At 47.0% G+C, this 20758-nt stretch overlaps 1 protein-coding gene across 1 annotated transcript in view; it reads left to right on the top strand.

The window, feature by feature from the left end:
- The window catches only part of DPYD (dihydropyrimidine dehydrogenase), a 316316-nt gene that overhangs the window by 103038 nt on the left and 192520 nt on the right, over window positions 1-20758 (top strand). Inside the window, exons 6-8 of the mRNA XM_081122318.1 lie at window positions 3019-3215; window positions 7469-7550; window positions 13232-13319. Of these exons, the coding sequence (XP_080978444.1) occupies window positions 3019-3215; window positions 7469-7550; window positions 13232-13319 (367 nt within the window). The remainder of the gene's footprint in view (window positions 1-3018; window positions 3216-7468; window positions 7551-13231; window positions 13320-20758) is intronic.

The raw sequence follows: 20758 nt of genomic DNA, 5'->3' as shown, positions 1-20758 counted from the left end.
TACAAGCACATTCGGGGAGATTATAGAAACACAGATACTAATAAATAGCTGAGTATTACACATCCTCTCTCAGATAATATATTATTGTGATGCATCCCATCTACCCTAGAAAAGCGGAGGCAAGAAAAACTATGCGCAGTCCTCAAATTAAAACCAGTTACCAAAAAAATTGTACATAAACTGAAATGTGAGATTGGATAAGTTCCAACTGTATGTTTGTTATGCTGATTGCTCTGTAAGTAAAATAATCAGACCCTTTGGAGCGGACACTTCATCACTAAGCCGGCGCAGCAGGCGCGAACCAGGCCGTCCCGGGAGACGGCCGGTGTGAACGCCTAGTGTGAGCGGCGCCCACTGGGCAGAGCGTCGGTCAGTTAATCCGACCAGCGTTGACGGAGCAGCGATTGGACCCGTGTGCTGTGAGCTGCTTCTAAACGGCAGGTCCTGAGATACGTTGTAGTTTCTCGGGAAATAACAAAAGCCAGCAACTAAAATTTTGTAGCAAACATGGTAAAACATATGCTCACATTAGCGCCCTTGGACTGATAATCCCGTCTTCATTAATTTTTGTCACTTGTTTTTGGAGGCGATTATAGCTTCGTGCAAAGGACCAGGCCGGGGGGAAACGCAGTTACGATGCACCCCGGCGGCGTAGGACTCCCACGCGTTTTTGTGATATCTCACTTTAAAATGTGGATAAGCAACCTTTGAGGCATGTTTACTACGTGATGTTTTCCCACTTTGGACACAAGGAAACTAAGGATCCAAGTGACTAAAAAAAAATATAGTCAACATTAAAAAACTCCTGTTGCCCTGCAGGATGGGGGCACTTAAAACTGGATAATCCTCAAAATAGCCCTGCAGGTAAACACGATCGTCTCCATTTCATGAGGAAGTGACACGAGGCTCCATGAAATCCGCTAACTTCCACCAGCTTGCGTCTGATAAGGGCAGATCCGGGCGCACAGCTGTGCTCTCATTTGTACGACCTCCCAGACTCTCGCTGGCCCCGGGTCATGTCACAAGTCACCGAGACAAACTCAGTGGGACCCAGGTTTCCGGGCTGCAGGTCCCGGCCTTCCACCTGCGGCCCAGCCTCAGGTGCTGGGTCTCCACCCTCACAGCTCGCAGGGAGGCCCCGTGCCCGGCTCCCGCCCGCTAGGAAGCAGCTCTATTCCAGTCGGTTGTGTAAGATGAACACGTAGGGCTTAGCCATGTTCTCCGTTTATACGTGTTACCAAAAAGCCTTTATTGTTTTATAGTTTTAATTTTTTTATAGTTTTCTTCTGTCCATCAAAGGATTGTTGTGCATACAGCCAGGTTCCAGGTTTTGCAGGGCCCAAGATGATGAACTTTGTGGGGTTTTTTCTATGAAAAGTCACACAGAAGCTCTCCTGGGAAATTTAAATGCAGGGCCTTGGATGGCGTCTGTGTAACGAGGGACCCTGAAGGTCAAGCTTGTAACTAAAGTTTTATTGCACTTTGGAAAGCCTGCACCTGATTTTGGGAAGGCTGATCTATAAGCAAATTTAGGAAAGAGTCTAACATGTTGTTGATACAGTTTGACAAACTGATCGATCAGTATGTACCTGATCAGAAACTCAGGTGCGGCGCCATACTGATGAGTAATACACAGTATTTATCACTAATGCGGTTTATGGGTCATTTATAAACAGAACAACAGTTAGATTCATGATGCCTCACACTTGCCAAATTGCCCCAAATCTGCATCATCTCTCCATAAAATCTCTCTCTGCTGCTGTTTAAAACGGTATTACTAATAGTTTGTGAATGTTGTTCATACCAAAAAAGAGTAATCATTTACGGGAGAAAGGAGATATACAGGAAAGATGTACATTAAGCAGTAATAAAATCAATAGTTTGTACCCTGGCAAAGCACTGCTTTCAGGGATATAAATGCAAGTAATACCTTTTAGGGGGTGACTGGTCCCTCTCCTTTCCATCTTAATGTGATAATTAATAGAAAGGAATGATGTCTTGATAGATTTCACTAAATATCTGACATTTTTCTTTAAAAATCTTTAGAAATCTATTAAAAATACTCAGTGCTGGCACAATGATTGATAATAAAACCATAGGACTGAATGAATTGCTAGGTGATTTTTATCACAATATTTTAGTTTGTTTTAAAACTATATATTTGTACCTACAGCTTTAAAATATAAGTTTCAGAGATTTGGGGCAATAACTTTGAAATTGGTCCAAATTGCATGGTGGTTAGGATTATTTGCTATTGGTTTGTGTGGGTTTTTTTTTTATGAATTTGATTTTATAAGTCCAAATATATATACTCTTGTGGGCCCCTTGCAGTTTAGAATGATGGACTGTCATTGATTTGAGTCTGAACATCTTAAAAATATGTGCCCTTTTATAAATGTGTTTTATGAATCGTGGTAGAAAGCAGTGATACTGGATCTGTCTGAATCACATGGAAGAGGCATGATACTGTGAGTTAAGATTTAAACCACGTATTTTGCTCCCAAGTATCATGATAACTATAATAAGTAGGCAATAAAAATTAATAGCTGAAGTAAAAACGAAGATAGAAGCCCTTTTGGGGCCAGAAGTATTTAGCAGTGCCCAGCGGGTGTGGCTCCGTGGCTGAGCGTCAGCCCATGAACCACGAGGTCACTGGTTCAGTTCCTGGGCAGGGCCCACGCTCAGGGTTCGGGCTCGATCCAGCAGGGGCTGTGCAAGAGGCAGCTGAGAGATGATCCTTCTCTCTCATCCATGTTTCTGTCTCTCTCTCTAAAAAAAAAAAAATCAATAAAAACATATTTTAAAATAATTCAGCGGTGAACGGGGCACTCGGGCCTCTCTGTCTGGTAGGTTCTGCGTGACAACCAGGGCTGATGGGGAGCCCGACCCAATGCAACTTCTAAGAAAATGTACTGCTTATTTCTGTTAAAAACATACATGCATTTGAAATATTAAAAAGTGCTGAGGATGTCGAAGTTAGTTTAAAAACTGTAACCATGGCCGCTGGTTTCTCCATAGGTGTTCAAAGCAATGAACATACCGCAGATCAGGAATCCGTCTCTGCCTCCCCCGGAGGAGATGCCCGAGGCCTACTCGGCGAAGATCGCTCTCCTCGGAGCCGGGCCGGCGAGTATAAGCTGCGCTTCCTTTTTGGCTCGACTAGGCTACTCTGACATCACGATATTTGAGAAACAAGATTACGTCGGTGGTTTAAGGTAATGGCTACATTTGTTTCACGTTTGTATCAAATAGCGAGTGATGCTGTTTGTATCCCATGTATCGAAGACCGGTGATGAATAGTGCTGGTTCTCATCATATAGGAGCTTCAGGCTCACAGATGGTATTGTCAGTGTTCTTTTTCCAAATGCTCAGATTTTGGGTTTGTTATTAAGTTTGAATTTGCAGTTGGCTTTAAGCAATATTTATTTTAAAATTCCTCTGTCTCATTCTGTGAATTTTAGAGAAATCTCAGCAAAATATTTTATGGATAGAGGAACCAATGCTATGAAAACTTATTTCACCCCCGTGAATCTCTCCTTTAATGGAGATGTATCTGGGAATTATGGAAATCGGAAATGGAAAAATCCAGCTCAGGAGAATATCGAGTGATTCATTTTGTTGCGTAACAGACATAGTGTCCTGCTCACGTATTTTCAGTGTAGTCTCTTACGTTTTGCATGTGATTAGGTGAGAGCCTACAGAAAATGTTTCGTTTTAACAAACATCCATGCAGTTTATCTCATAAATGCCATAAATATAAAAAAAATAGTGTCTGATATTAACAAGTATGATTATTATGTATCAAGATTCAATCACGTGGTCTTTTATTTCCAGGAAGAGTAATACATAGAAATGGAAGATGTTCATTTGTATCCGTGACTTTCAGATATTCAATCTGAGCCTAGAAATTGGATGGAGTTTACTTACTTTAAAATATGTGGAGCTCTATAGTGGATGTAGGTTACATTTATGGTCATAAAGAAATAAATGTTATAAGTAGGGAGTGAATATTGCTTAAAACATTTGGCATAAAAATGAGAAAGTATTTGAGTGGTAAGTTAAAAATATCACTCCATTTATTGTTATTTTCCCTACATTTCTCAACTTGCATCAGAAAATCATGGATTGTAAAATAAAACCATTGTGCATATCTGTTGCTATACTTAGCATTTAAGTTTTGATAGCTAATGAGCTGGTTTTTTTAAACAACACATTTTTTATATTTAATAATCACAAAGAATAAATTTAATCAAGCTATGACTAAAATTTGTGCTTATGTTTTTTAATGTTTTATGACCCCCCCCCAAAATACTTGTCAGTAAACATATAAATTTCAATATTGGTCAAATAACAATATGATAAAAGAAAGATAAACTTGCATTAATGTAAAACTATTTGAATCATCAAGCAAAAATATTACATAATAAGACCCATAAAAGTATATATGAAACATAAACTGAATTAAAAAAAATAACCCGATTGTCAAGAAATAATTATTTTCCTATATTGACATTTTGCCACTATGAGTTTTAAGGGATTATATATATTTTATAAGTTTCTTTATCCTGGGAAGTAAAATACCCAATATATTATTTTGCCAGAATGCATTAGACTCTCTTTTATAGTGGCGTTTTCCTGCAGCCTTATTAATTAGCAGAAACATAATGTATTAGCAAGATAGTAGAAGCATTGTGCATTTTTTTCAATTATACACATCAATGAATATATGAGCTAATTTAAAAAATATGAAGGTAATTGTTGTCTACCCTAGTAGACTAGGAAAAAATCTTTCTGTCGCTTAATTGCGGTTCCACAAGAGCTTAAAATGGAACAAGCCCTGTTTGTGAATTATTCTGTGTTGACAGTTTTGGTAGATTATTATGGTTGTTAGCATCTCTCTCCCTAAAACGCGGGAGAGTCCTTCCTAAATCATACAAACTGGCACTAAACTCGCGTTTTTATATATTGGCTGAACATTTTCTAGGGGGACGAATTTCCCTGGATTAATGACCAAACGTGTTAATTTTTTTTTAAAATATGTTTTTATTGATTTCAGAGAGAGAAAGGGAGAGGGAGAGAGAGAGATAGAATCATTGACCGGCTGCCTCCCGCACGCCCCCTGCTGGGCATCGAGCCCACAACCCGGGCCTGTGCCCTGACCGGGAATCGAACCTGTGACCTCCTGGTTCATAGGTCGACGCTCAACCGCTGAGCCACACTGGCCGGACTATGTTATTTTCATTTATTTATTTTTATCTATTTCCTTCCCTTCGCCGTGGGATCTTCCCTGTACCTGGGGCCAGCGTGAAGCGTGCAGTCGGCCTCCTTCGGCCCACCCCGTGGTCGTCACGGTGACAGGGCTGTAAACACCGACGCTGGAATTCGGCCAGAATCACAACCACGACACGTTTCTGTTAATTTATTTCCTCACTTACAGATGTCTCTCATTCTCTTGTACCTTCCAAGTGGCTAAAAAAGATTAGATTAGCTTTGTATTTGAAATCAATTGCCTAAAGAGGGGATGTCAGGTTTTATCTCTCCTTCGCCTTGTCATCCAAATAGATCCTTTTATCCCCGGTAAATTGAGATCCCAACTCCCTCGAACAGAATCCCTGGCGTTGGTGAAAGAGACCCCGGACTTAATCCCCACTGTATTGAACACAACCTATTGATTATTTCTGATGCTGCAACAAATTTATAAAATACTCAGTGGTTTTGCTTCCCTCCAACTGTGGCTTATTTTTTTTCAGGACGTGAGTGTAAAAGGGTCGAGGGGCTTGATATTATAACGCAGAGGTGGAGGTGGTGCTGCGGGCTTTCCGTGTTCACACGTGTGTGTACTTTCTGGTTTTGCTTTTACTCGCATAAACTAATGCCTACTTGACCTTGACCAAATCTAACCAACAAAAATAATTTTAATTCTCACCTGAGGATATTTTTTCTATTGCTTTTCAGAGAGAGTCGGGGGGGGGAGAGAAGCATCGATGGGAGAGAGACACGTCCATTGGCTGCCCCCTCACGCACCCTGACCGGGTACGTGCCCTTGGCTGGCATCGAACCCGGGACCCTTTAGTCTGTGGGCCGGCGCTCTAACCACTGAGCCACCAGCCCGGGCTCGCCTCTTCGGCTCGCGCTCTGTAGGAGACGCTCACACCGACTCACACACTCACTCATCCCATCCTGTGCTAAGCACCGAGGGGGTGTTGGGTGCCGAGCTTGTGGGCGCTGGGGGGCGTCTAGCACCCCACTTGCTCCGATGCCCACTTCAGCTCGCGAAGTTATCCTTTCTCGGCGCGGGTTTCCTCCCACTCAGATGGGCGCGTCCTTCATTCTGTAAACTGTCACGGTGTAGAAATGATCGTGTTTTAGAAATAGTTTGGTGGTTTTTTTTTAAGTGCAGATAGTGAGCCAGTACTGGTTTTATTTATTTATGACCGTAGCCTTGGGGACACTTACTGCTTTCATAGGAGAAGACGGGTTTCCTATAAAACGTCCTACAGATCACGTGGAGCGAACCCGTCGTGTCCTAACCAGCAGAGCGATACTGCAGAGTCACAGATTTGAATCTGAACACGCTCAAGCAGCGATTTTCAACCCTTTCATCTCGTGACGCACGTATGCACTAATTACTAAAATTCCGTGGCACGCCAAAAAATGTATTTTTTTGCTGATCTGACAAAAAAAGTGCGATTCTGATTCCTTCGCACCGGATGGCTCTTGTGCCGGCTGTTGTTATTTTTTATTTGACAGTCTAAGGAAAGAGAGGCCTCTGAATAAATAGTCAGGTATTGCATTTTTTTTTAAAGTATGTTTTTATTGATTTTTAGAAAGAGGAAGGGAGAGGGAGCGAGAGAGAGAAATATCGATGAGAGAGAAATGCCATCGACCGGCTGCCTCCTGCACGGCCCTGCCCGGGTCACGCCTGCGGCCTGGGCCTGGGCCCTGACGGGAGTCGCTCGGGCGACCTCTCGGTTTTCGGGTTGATGCCCAGCCACCGAGCAGCGCCCGCTGGGCGTATTGTGCGTTTTAAAAACCCCTGTGGCACGCCAGCTGAAAATCACCGAGCTAGAGGTATATTTACAGGCTATGTCTGAATGTGTGTGTGTGTGTATTAAAATTTTCTCCACCTTCAACTAATTTTTGGTATTTAAGCTTGTATTTTATTAGGAATTTCTAAGGCTATAATTATTAGTAGATAATGAACTTAATGCTTTTGAACAATTGTCTCTCTGCTGTTTGCTTTCTGTTTACATTTATCCGTTTTCACAGCAGTTTCTACTCTTTCCCAGCGCCACCCCTATAATATTTTATCGCGCGTATTAAAACGCGGAGGCCCTCACTCGTCTCGCATTATGTGATATGAAAATACCCTTAGAAGAGACACTTAGTCCTTGCATATTGATCAGAAAGACATGCTCCATTTTTAGGATTGGTGATTTTTCAACAAATGCTTCTTTTTTCCCCCCAGCACGTCTGAAATCCCTCAGTTCCGGCTGCCATATGACGTCGTACATTTTGAGATCGAGCTCATGAAGGACCTCGGCGTGAAGGTAAAGAAAGACGTAATCCACGCGTATTTTCAAAGAGAAGGGAGCAAGCTCCACGCTGCAGATTCACGGCAGAATGTCACGCGTTTTAGGGAAGAACAATTAAAAGCTGCAGCAGGCAGCCGCCGAGCGACGCGGCTCCTCGCTTAGGGCATTTGTCTGTCTCCCGTCTGAATGCCACCAGCCGGGAAAAGGGCAATCGATAGTCGTCATCTGGCACGCCCGCCCGTGATTAATTGTCTGTAAGAAACAAATTCCTAAATTGCTTGAGGGGTTCAGCGCGGCAGATAGAAGGATCTGGTTTCTTTAATCACGTTTTCTTTTTTTTTTTCCCATATGCAACTTGCGTGCGCCCTGAAACACTCGTATTTCGCAATATGGAGCGTGATTCCTTACAGAGGTCCCTCTTATTTATTCTGCGCCGCGTGGGCCTCGCTCCTGGATAATCCTTCCTCGGCGTAAGCAGTGGATCCCGGGGTAGGAAGCCTCGGCTTTGTGCTGCTCATTGTTTTGAGAAATAAATACCCTGGTGTTCTTTTAAAGACGGTCAGAAAGTGGGCGCATTGTGTTTAGAATATAGCTCTACGTCTCCCCGTTCTCTGTATTTAAGGGTATTAGGCTCCGGCTCTTCCTTGGAATCTGTTGCTATTTTTTGTTTCAAAAAATGTTAATTTTCCCTCACAGATCTAACCCAGATTAATAAAATAGTGCGATTTACATAATACATTCTGCAAGCCCATGCAGAAGGTATTTTGAAAAGCGGTTAACAAACTACTAAGGGCTCTTGCATTTAGAAATAAAAAATAATCACTAAAAAGGGAGACACTCAAAACAGTATTTTGCGCTTTTACATTTTTAAGCGCATTTGGTTGGCAGTGGTTTGGTGATGAAACGTTTACACGTCGTCACTAAACAGAAAAACCTTACAGCAAGAGCCCAGAGCTATGAAAACTCGGCGTTCACAGTAGATTATTTAACGATGATTATTTGCTTTCTAAAAATATATTTTGCAAAGTTCTTTAAATGCCCTCTGTTTTGAATACACGTTCGTAACCTAAATCCCATTAGAAAAGGAAATGGTCGTTTATTGAGACCTCCAACCAATATTAGGTGTTGAGACTGAAGGTTAATCGGAAGTTAATGTAACGATGTGTCTATAAGTCGTTGCAAAAGGCCCTCAGCCTTTGGGGTCCCAGGCCCATCGCGTAGACGAGGCCCCGGCGCCGACCTTGCCTGGCGTCCGTCAGTCACGCCGCTCCTCTGTAGCCGGGTAACCGGGCGGGTCAGCAGCCCGGGTGTTGGCCGGCGTCTGCCCGCAGAGACGCTGCTGCTTCCGGCCTGAACTCGCCGCTTCCACGTGCAGGGGCTGGGGAAGCGGGAGCCGGAGAGCCTGGGATTCCTCTGGGAGGCGTGGAAAGGGTTTCCCGCCTCCTGCACGTGTCCATTTTATTTTTTTATTTATTTAAATATATCTTTATTGATTTCAGAGAGAGGAAAGGAGGGGGAGAGAGAGATAGAAACATCCATGATGAGAGTCACTGATCGAGCCCGCAACCCGGGCCTGTGCCCTGACCGGGAATCGAACCCCGATCGCCTGGATCCCAGGTCGACGCTCCACCGCTGAGCCACGCCCGGCCGGGCTTTGTACCATTTTAAACCCGATGAATTTATTATGTTATCAAGGGAAAAATCAGAAGTTGTGGAGGGAGCTGGCGCCCCCGCGTCCGTCTCCGGTTGCTCTGAGATGCGGGGTGAAGCGCCCAGGCTCGCTCCGTGGACAGTCGCTGCTCCTGCGGCTCCCAGCAGACGGCAGGCGTCTCCGGCCTCCGAGAACCTGCCCCGCGAGCGAGCGAGGTCCTGCGGCTCTGCTGGCCTGTGGTCTGCACGTGTCGCCTCCTTTACGTGGACACGTTCCCCTCGCCTGCCTTCCCCTTGTGCCTCTCAGTTAACATTTCTTATTTTAAACTCAGCTGTAGTTTTCTGGCAATGAGATGAGCTGCGCCCTAGGTTCACGCTGGTTAACTTCTGTGCAGAACGCGGCGCATTCTTATGTGCATAGACGTACATACATGTGCATGCCTGCACATGCGTGTGTGCGTTTGGCTCGATGGTCTAGCATTATCTTGGTTGTTATTCGAGTTTTCCTTTCCCTCTCTTTCTAGAGGGTTGGTTTCATTTATTCAGCGAATAATTATTGAGAACTCACTCTCGCCACGACGCGCTGAGGGCTGGCCCAGAAGCCGCCTTCTTTCGGACCCGAGTCCTGTGTTCCGGGCAGGTTGACGGGCGCCCGTCACCCAGACATCAGAAACGCGTCACACCCGGAACGGAGCCTCATCCGTCCCCTTCACTCCCAACTGGGTTCTTTCGCTAAATTTCCCGTTGAATAATTTCCATTTATTTCATATCGAAGAGCTTGATAGATTGGTTCTTGTTAATACTGAGATGAATTTTTCAAGTCAAATACGGTGTCACAAGAAAATAATGAGGGTGTTATCTGCTCTCTCTGTACGTTATATATGACTTTTCTTCCACCGTTTCACTGGCTGGAACTTCTAATATGGTTCAGAAGAGCGATGGCACGTGGCATCTTTTTGCCCTATGAGAGAGCACTTTTAATCGTATTGAATAAATATTTTTCTAGACTTAGAATATTAAGATTTTATTTAGTATTTTTTGTGGTTTTTTTATTTTGACGGAGAAGGGGTGTTAAACTTTTTAATGGCCTCTTACAAGCCTTGTTTCAGTTAGCAGACTGAATCACAGTGACCGCTGGGGCAGATCCACGCGGCACCGGGTGCGTTCTGTCTGCCCAGGAGAGCCGGACCTGCCTGGGCGCCGTTCGGGAAAACCGGCCCTGCGCTCGTCGGCGGGCGACGCGGACGTTACGCCGGAGACGCAGCCGGGACAGCACAGCCCTGCGGCTGCACATTGACCGAGAGCCTGTTTTTATTTGTCTTGCTTCACTTTTGTCACCATCACGAGTCTGGGTGATGGAACTGTGCTGGCTTCCTAAGAAATAAACTCTCCAGCTTCTACGTACCTTATTGTTGCTAAGAACACAGTCTGGAGACCGACCGTCTTTGCTAAATTTAAGGATTTATCCTTCTGACCTCAAGGCCTTTTCATGGGAGACAAAGCTTAGATTTTTTTTTTCTTTTTTCCTACGGTTATTAGCCGTCTCACTTATTTTATTCTCACATCTATTTGGCCAATAGATGTATTTTCCTAAAAAAAATTTGTTTCATTCTGGATTTTGAATTAATTAGCATGGATTTAAACCTGTTCTTCCAGGACACAATGAAAAACCTCACCGGTACCTGAGCTTCGCCTGCCTTCGTGTTTCTAAGCCTTTCGTTGTTTTCTTGACTTTCCCCGGGCCGGGCAAGGACGCGGTTTCTGTCCATAATGTATCTGTAAACCATCAGCTCTCAGAATTGTACGTTTCCTGAGTGACCAACGGCTAAGTTTGTCTCGGTTAATTCTTTCCCTCGCCCCCTTACGATGCATTTGCTGTTTCTTGTTTGAACCTCTTGAGTTTCGTACTCACTTAACTTGTGTGTTTCCAGGTCGAGTAATAAATCCATTCAAAATTACTCATTTCTGTCCGGACAGACCCTTGTCGGCACCCGTATGTCCTTATTACTGTAATTGTTGTTATTTTCCCTGAGGAGTGTGGTGGTTTCTCCCTTTCACAGGGACTTGGGTGGCCACTGTTTTCTGCGCTCCTGCCTTCTTAGGGGAACGTTCCCATTTCTGTTTTTTTACTTTACGTGTCGGCAAGATACACAGTTTGTAACTTGTGAGGCGACTCCCAAGTGATTTCACATCAAAGGGTTATTTCTGATCAAATAAAACTACTTTTTCTTTAGAAGAATCAGCCTCTTGGCTGTTATATTTTTATAAAATCTCTTGATTTCATCATAAAAAAATCAACATAGACCCCTGCAAATTATTTTTAACTTTAGGTGGACTGAATAAAGCCTCTGTGACATTTGTGCCAGGCGATGTTGCTGATCTTTCGGATTAAATGCCCTCTCTGGTTTGCTTTGCAACTCAGAAGAGGTGCGTGTGGATGTTTTGTCTCGTAGTGTTTATAATATTTCTAATGGCTTTAATTTTTAAAGATAAAAATGTAAGTCTGCCCAGAGATCTTGCATTTTCCTAAATATGTTCATAACCTGTATGTTTGCCATCTCTCAGAACAGTTTGACGAAGCTGTTTTGATTTAACATAATATTTGTAATCGCCTGGCTTTCCCTCGGCCTCCTGACTTGAGTCAAAACACCTGAGCGAGGCCTCGGCCTTGACGACCTCCCTTCATGGTCCCGTTTTCATTACTTGCGGTTTCCCGGAGCACGCATTTCATTGCTGCGGGGTGCTGCTGGGGAGCGAATATAAAACCTTGTAGCTGCACTGGAAGGAGAGAAACAGTTGACAGAATAATTGTCCTTTCTAAAGAAAGGTAAATATTTTAAAAACTCTTCCAGCTGATCTCCGGCCTTAGAGATTCTGGAAATATTTTCTCTCTTTAGCCAAATATTCCGTCATAATCAGACGAGGCGCGTGGTTCACTGTGTGTCTCTGCAGCGGGCGTCACGTAGCTCATTTAAAGGACGCGCTCCGCCGGCCCGCGGTCCGTGTCCGTGGGTCATGCGTGTATGCGCACGAGTCCGTTGGTTCATCTCTTCCCGCCCCCACCGCCCCCCTCGCGTGGGGGTGACTTCACCTGACAGGTGTAACGTCTGGATGTTGAGGACTCGGGGGGAGGCGCACCCGGGCCTGTGGTCTCACGGGCGCCCGGGAGCCAGACGTTAGCCGGGCTCCGTGTTTTCGCCTCACGCCTGTAGGTCCCTTTCTCAGGTGTCCGGGTGACCGAAGGATCTTTGTCCCGTGTCCTTGAAACGTGTGACTGTTCCCCATTCCCCGGGGGACAGGCCCCTTGGCGAGCGGCCGCAGCTCCCTTTGGGGAGGAACTCGGGTGGTCACCGCGGTTTTGATCCGCAGGGTCCTCCCTCCGAGGCCCGGCCACCTCTGCCGCCGGCAGGTTCCCAGTCTGAAAATTGGCTGGTGTCTGGGAACTGAACAGACTATTGTGGATCTTAATTGGGGTGAGTCCCCTCTGCTTCCAGCCTCAATGCATCTTCCCTGGGCGATGCTCCCGTCAGAACTCTGTCCGCTCCCGACAAAGGCCCCGTTGAAACGCGGCGGCCTCTCTCGCCCTTCCCCGACCTTGGCCGGACTGAGTCTCCCTCCTCTGGACTCCCAGGGGCCCTGCCGGTCGCGCTGGTTTGTGTTGTATTTACTTACCTACGTCTGCTGCACGGACCTTAACTACGCGCAGGGCCAGAAACAGGCTCATCTTCACTGTGTCCGTTAAAGCGCCCCCACGTCGCGCCTTGAACGCCTGAATTAAGCTACGGAAGTTCACGCGCTTGATTTCCAATCCGCTTGCTTCTCGCCCGGCTCCTTTATTAAAAGGAAATGCGTCCGGCCCCCGGGAAGGCCCGTTAGTGTACCCCGCACGCCGAAGTCGGTCTGTGTAAACTCCCTCCGACAGGCAAGCGTGTTTCCGCACGCGCGAGATTTTACAGCTACGCCCCGTTTCTGTTCTTTTTGATGTTGAAGATCAAGATTTTTATGAATCGAATGCCAACGTGTCCTTCACACCTTGTGTCTTGCAGATAGTTTGTGGTAAAAGCCTTTCGGCGAATGAAATCACTCTCCGCACGCTGAAGGCAGAGGGGTACAAAGCCGCTTTCATCGGCATCGGTGAGTAGCTTCTGTTTAAATATTGTTCTTTATGATGTATTTTTTTCAATGTCCTGATAATATACTGAATAGCCACCTACGGACACGTCCGTGGGAAGGAAAGTGTTTCCCGGCCGCGTCTCGAAGCTCAGAATCTGGGCTCGGAGAGGTTACGAGGCTCCGGCTTTCTCTCTGTGATAAAACAAATGGGCTAAATTGATTATAAAAGACAGAATTGGCTTGTCTTCTGCTAGTCTCTTTTTTTTCAAGATTCCCTATAGATTTTTCCTATTTGGCTGAATTTAAGGACGTGTCACCGTAGTTCTGAAGGTCACCTGGGCCCTGCTAAGGCGTTTCCTGTGCCTTACGGCTCCACGTTTTGCCGAAATCCCCCAGGGAGGTGGAGTTTCCTGACTTTTTTCCTCTGTCCACTTTTTCTGGGGGACCCGAGGGGACAGCTGGTTGCATCTCGTTTCTGTCTCATGAACGTCGTGGTCATTCCCTGGTGTGACTGGGCCGTGGACAGCTGACGGCCCTCGCGCGGAGCAGGTCCCTCCTGATGTCCTTCAGTCTGTCTTGTCTTCTGTTTACACACCGTGGGTATCAGTGTCCACGTGGTGAATCTACACGGAGAGGACAGCCGCCCCGTCCCTGAGGCGATCACACCCTGGGTAGCGTTTTAGGGTGGGGGCCGGTCCGTTTGTCCAGCGTGTCCAGAAGGAAACCCTCAGGAGCGCTGCTCGGGCTGTCGAGTCTCCTTGTCGGATGCCGAGAACCGGCCTCTGTCTTGACCGTCGCTGCCAAGCCTGAGGCCGTTTCAGTCACTCTCTTTATTTAGATGAAAAATTAAAGAGAGGAAAGTAAGTCTTCACTGTTTTGTAGGTTCTAAATGTCTGCATTGAACCTCCTTTATTATGTACACATGTTGATTTTAGAGAGAGAGGGAAGGAGAGGGAGGGAGAGAAACACTGATGAGAGAGAAACGTGGGCCGGCCGCCCGCCGCCCACCCCCTCCTGGGGACCCAGCCGGCAGCTGGGCATGTGCCCCGATGGGGAACCAAACCTGTGACCTGTGCTGCAAGGCGGCTGAGCCGCGCCGGCCAGGGCGAACCCCCTTTCTGTCAGCAGCTTGCGTGCCGCTGTGGCCGCTGTTTCTCTATATTTACGCACCACGGTCGCCGTGCAGATGGGGACTGGGCGGGAGAAAAGGTCTTGGTTTCCCTAAGTTCCATTTCCAGGGGCCTTGCGGCGACCGTGGTCTCCCATTTCGGCTTTACAGTCCTGCTGAGGGTTCACCACAAACCAGACAGGCATCTACCAGGGGTGTGCCCGTAACAGCAGACCCCCGCGTTGCTGCTTCTCAGCCAGCCCGGTTCAGAGCCGCCCGGTCGGGAACGAACGGACAGGTTAGCAGGCAGCCGCCTGAGACGCGGGGTGTGTGCACGGAGCTGTCTGAGGTTCGCCGTCGCGGTTTCCCGCGGCCGCTGTTGTGCGTAAGCGAGACGTTTTCGATGAATGGAGCCGGGTAGGGCCGTGCAGGTTTCTGTGTCTCTATGAACGCCGTCTACAAAGAATCTCTGTACCAAAAAGATAGGATCCAAATAAATAACCAATACGTTGAAACGTCTCCAACTCAATGGCCTAAGAAGCACATTATCACAAGAATTTGGAATAATGAGATGGTTTGTCGCCCGCGTGGTCCCCACTCAGCGCTATCTCCTATCTGTGAGGATCAGTAACGGCTCCCTGTATTTTCCTGTATTTTATTTTGTTCCATTAAGTCCCCTTACACGTGTTAGTCGACAGTTCTGCATCCGTTCACAGTACCCCGCCTGGCCCTGCACCTCGGCGTGCGTGCGGCCGTGAGCCTGGGGAGACCTTTCCTGCTCACGGTGCTGCTGGGAGGTGACTCTGTTGACATTTGGGTGGAGCGATGGGGAGGACGCAGCGGGGCCCGCGTTCAGCATTTTATATGAATATATACAAGACAGTTTCATCTCCGCAGAAAAATAAAATACGGCTTCTACCCTAGAAGACAAGTAGCCTGCTCCCCCAGGAGTTGACGACTGGACACTCGTCACTGCTGAGGTGGGACCACAGCACCGCCCGTCACGGGCGGCAGCCTCCCGTCCTTCCTGCTTTGGGGCGTCGATCGCGCCCCATAGCGTAACCAACCGTCACTCGCTGTCTTTCCTGCCTTTCCCCCTCGGTTAGGAGAAGCCCATATTGGAGTGGGGATCCCATGTTATTGAGGACGGAGGTTTGGCCACATGAAGACTGGACATTTATCCAAGGGAAGCAGAAACACGTCCACAAGACTCCCACATGAAAAGGCATTGAGCCCAAAACTGTAAGCAAACAGCAAACACAAATGCCCGTCAGCAGATGTGTCCGTGACACAGACCCCGGCGCATTCACCCAACAGAATACTGCTCAGCGACCCAGGGGACGGACCGCTCACAGGCAGCAGCCTGGACGAGTCGTTCAGACGTGTTGAACGAAAGAAGCCCGGGGTGCAGCGTGTTAGGCAGTCAAGCGGGGACATTTCCCCGGACGTCCGTGAAGGACACCTCGCCGGGTGCAGCCAACATCATCACAGCTCACGGGCACCGTGGGGAGCCGAGCGCGGCCCTGGGTCCCCTGGCTGCGCGTTGGGGACGCCCAGCGCTATCCGTGACCCTGGTGAACTCGCGTCAGGATGCTTACTGGGTGGGGAGGGGGTTATGGAAACTTAGTGGAGGGAGTTTGAGCGGAAAGAATAGTTGGCAGTTAGGACAGGAGGAGCGGCAGGGAGCGCGGTGGCTGGTGGAGGAGCCGGTTTTCCGGGAACCAGCAGATGCAGCCTAAGAGGAGTGTTCCTGGCGCGTTCGACCTCTGCTTGGCGTGTCTTCGGCTGGAGAGTTAGGCCAAAGGCGGGTCATGGAGGGCCCGGGTGGCCTGCTCGGGAACGTGGGCTGTTACTGGGTCGAATATGAGAACAGATGGGAAGGTTTTAAGCACCATAGTCTCTCTGGATAGAAGATGAATTTCAGAGGAACAGCCCTGGACACGTGGGAGCCAGCTGGGCAGCTGTTAGGCAAGGCAGGGGAGAGGTGATTAGAGCTTGAAGTTGGGCGAAGGATGGATCCGGTAATTGATATTTAGATCTCAACGCTTTGGTCTTTTTCCTTATGGTTTGAAATCACAAACCTTAATGAGAACATCAGGAAATAAGTGACCACTTAATAACTAGCTATTAGCATTATACAGTCTTTTGCTTCTAAATTCCTGTAGCGTAGGGTTTTTAATGTTGAATTACTCTCTGTGTACATAGGATAAAACCTCACATTATCTTAACAGTCCAAACAGTTATTTTCAACCAAAGATAGCTCTGTTATCCCAGCATCAGCATTATTGAAATGATGTATTTTGATCAGCATTTGCAAGTTACATAAGATTATTCCTATAATTGGTTTCAAAGTACTTTCTCATATTTATCTCCTTGAATATTAAAGCTCATTAGGAAATGTATATTTAGATATGTAGAGAAGATTAATTCATAAAACTAAAAGTAAACATAACTAATTGAAATGCTTAATAGAGCATTAACAGGAACTGAATTCTGGGATAGCCAGGCAGGAGGCCCTCCCAGCCGTCTTTCTGCTCCGCTTGATGCCAACTGCGGGCACCACCTGCAGAATGAAACAGGTAGGACCTTAGGACCAGGAGCAAGCGACTGAAGAACCCCCTGGGTGTGGCCCTAAGGGATGTTTCAGTGACGAGCTGGCCTTAACATTTTCAAGTTTTCGTGTGAAACTCAAAAGCATCACTGTATGTTTCAACCATTATTCAGGAATAATCGTATTTAGCCAGTTTCTGTAGTTAGATGATTGAGAGAGTGGTGATATAAATAGATGGTCTGAGAAGAATTTAGGAAACAGCGAGCCTTCGATATTCCCCATGAGTTACATGATAAAGATATTTCCAGTTGGAATATATTATCAATGTTTTCCTACCGGTTTTCTGATCCCACTAAGAGAAAAATGCAGTATAAGCTGATTTTTTCGGACACCTGTTGTTCCTTTGTTAGGAAAACATCTGGGACCACACCGAGATGCATTGTTCATTTATATCTAGTGTATTAGAATTAAAACCAGTTGCTCCCTCAGTAATGGCAATAGGATGTGATGTCATTGACTGACAGGAGCCCCGACACTGTAACAGAGGTAATTTGGTTTTATATTCTGTTTGCTTAGATACAGTATTGACATCTTCAAAGGTCACAAGGGTGAGACTGCCTAGGTTAAAATTTAGAAATTTAATTTACAAATACACGTTTTAATGCTCTAGAATTCCTCGTGGGCGGGCGCCTACAGGAAGCCGGGGCCGGTTCTGTCTGCCCCGCGTCTCGCTTACAGCTGCGCCGATCGAACAGGGGACGTGCCGCGGGCACAGTTAATGCAACAGGCTTGAGGCATTACCGCGGAGCCTGAAACCTGGCTCAAGGTCCTGCTTGGAAAGTAAATGGAAGAAAGAAAAGTCACACCCACAAGCACATTTTCTGGTTCTAGTCAGTCTTTTGAAAAGAAGCTAGAGAAGTTCCCCAAGTATTAACACAAAGTAAGCTATGGAAATTCTTACTTTTATAATTAGTCCAGTGAGACTTCCGTCTGAAAATGTCAGGCCGACTGCTAGCATATCCCGCTGTCCTATCCTGAAGTGCCCCTAAAATAAAAGCAACAGGATTTTTCAAATGTCAAAAGCTCCAAAGAGAAAAGAGGCCAGGAAAGGAAGCAACAGTGAAACTTTGCCAAAGCAGATGGCTGCAGAGACGGGACCGAGCAGACCCGACACCCTCAAGCTCGACCCAGGCCCGGGGAGCACCGTGGTGTCCCGGCCGAGTCTACTCAGAGGTTCAAGGCCCCGAACTCCAGGCAGCTGTGGGTGCGGGAACAGAGGAGAAGAGATGGAACCACGAGAGAAAAGTGTGTGTTGGGGGGTTCGGGGGTGACCTCATGAAATGTAAGGACAGGAAACTATCAAGGTCCATGTAAGAGATTGGAGCCCTGACCACGAAAGACAACTTTTACCCATTTCCATTATTTTATTCAATTATTCGTCATATTTTTAACAATTATTCTTGGTCCGGGCACTGTGCTGGTCCCTGGAGATTCAGTGATTGTTTCAGGCATAACTTCTTCCCAGAGAAGCTCATCGGGTTTTTGGGGAAAGACAATTAGTGTCCTAAAGGACAGAGAGGACCACCTGGAGGGCCGGGGCCTCCACCTCGGAGGCTGGGACTCTGTCAGAGAAGATGGAACGAGCCCATGACGGGCGGCAAAGACGGGGTCCACGGTGACACGCTTGAAGGAACAGAATGAATTCGGAAGCTGACAGATACGGCGTGGCGCGGTCCTGCGATGCGTGCTGAGGGGTGAGCGTCAGGAGTCACTAAATGATGCAGGTCCCACGGGAGGCTGAGACGTCCGTGGAGTTTGGGTTTATCCCGGAGGCGGTGGAGAAGCGGTGGATTTCGGGATTGAGGTCCCCAGGGTCCTGCCTCAGCCCCTCGCGCTCAGGAGAGTCACCCTGCAAACAGCTGCAGCGGGACGGCTCCTGAGAGAAGTCACGGCAGCGTGTAGCCTTCCTCACGGACTGTGGGCCCCCAGATCGTCATCTGGAAAGCGACGTCCCCCAAACTGGCATCGTGTCTGTTGCAAATGCACTGGGAAAGGGGGCCGCACCGCACCCCTAAGGTGTGGCTTCAGCGCCAGACCTTGACGGAAGAGGGCTCGTGAGTGACCCCTACAGATGGTGTTGACGATGGAGTGAGATATTTATAAAGCATTTTCTCTGTGGTTAATTGCACGGTTACCTCCAGTTCATTGATTCCTTGGGCCATGAGACGCCGAGGTGATCGCTGGCTGCGACGTCTTACTGTTCGGGGTTTGATAGTCAGAGATGAGTAGCAGGAGCCGTGCTTTGGGCGAGAGGATGACCCTGGCTGCTGAAATCCTGTGTTTGCCGCACCTGCATTATTGGGCTATTTTAAGGCAGTAAAAGATGCCGTTTACATCAGTCGTCTCTTCTTTTGGTCATAAGGATGTTATGGGGCGTCTCCAGTGGCTCATGATCCATACGATCATCTATCTCGTGTTACAGGTTGATTCATTTTCTCCCATACATTTCCTTAGAGAAGAGAAAAAATGGGGAAAGATTTTACATTTATCTCTAAATTTGTTCCAATTTCTTTTCATGGGCTTAAAAATCACTGTAGACAGACAAATTGCCCTTCATTGTCTCCTGAAATAAATGAAATTGCTCCAGCTCACATTTTTAAAAGTATACCCCTGCCTCTGTGTCCCCGAAATTTGGCGTGTTAAATATATTCATAGAAACACAGTTTACACTCTACGTTTATTATTTTTTGTGGCTCTATTTTCAAATGGATGTTATGACTGCATGTATTTGCCATTTTTAGATATCCAGTTTGATTTAGCTCAGGATAGCGCAACACGGAACTCACAAAAGTGTGACACCATTTAGGGGTTTTGCCGTAAAACTCTGCTGCGCCGTAGGAGGTTTCGTGTTCCTAAAACCCCAGCAGCGAGCTCCGTGGGGTCAGGGACTGAGCAGTGAATGAAAGCCAGGCCTCAGAAGAGGCGCGTCTCCTGTTGAACACGGGCCCCGACGGGACCGATGGCGCTGATTAATGAGCGTGGGCGGCAGGCCTGCCGCAGGTGAGCGTGCCGGCGGGCAGTGATTTATTGTTTCCCAGGCACTGGCAGCTCGCGGTATCTCGCAGATTTAAGTGTGCGCGCCCGAATAAAATAAATGAGATCAGCACGTGAGAAATGAAAACACATTACTGGTAAAGGAGGTGTCAGGAGCCGGCATTTTTGTCCAAGCACACTCTGTCACGGGGACTTACTGCCGCTCCGAATACAAATCATTTGGCTGGTTCATAAAACCGCCTCGGCTGGGGTTCCGGCATCTATCATCCCGGACGTAAATGAGGGTGAAACTTAATGTGCCGTGACACCCCCTAAATGTTCACATTTCGCATCATATACGACTATTAAAACGCGCGTATGTTTTATGTATAAAGATGAATACACTGCGGGCACTTAAGACAACAGCCCCCAAAGAGAGACGAGGTTGGCGCGGTGAGGTCATCGGACACTCAGAGCTAAGGATGGTCCCCGCCAGCGTTGCAGCTGGACATTTGAACGGCCTATCACGTTGTGACCGAGCTGTTTTTAGTTCTTTGATAAATGGTGGAATGCAGCGATGGAAGTGGGCCTATATAAAGTTCTGCTGTGGAGCTCCAGCGCGTGCACGTGGACACACACCTTGAATCAATCATTCACTTGCTCAGGCAAAAATCTTCCTCTTTTTAATATTTTTTATTGATTTGAGAGAGAGAGAGAGAAACATCAATAAGAGAGAGTCACTGATCAGCTGCCTCCTGCACACCCCCT

This window comes from Miniopterus schreibersii (assembly GCF_964146895.1).
Source record: "Miniopterus schreibersii genome assembly, chromosome: 19".
In the NCBI taxonomy this organism is placed as follows: domain Eukaryota; kingdom Metazoa; phylum Chordata; class Mammalia; order Chiroptera; family Miniopteridae; genus Miniopterus; species Miniopterus schreibersii.
Note: the sequence above shows the minus strand (reverse complement) of the source record. Positions and strands in the feature narration are given on the sequence as shown.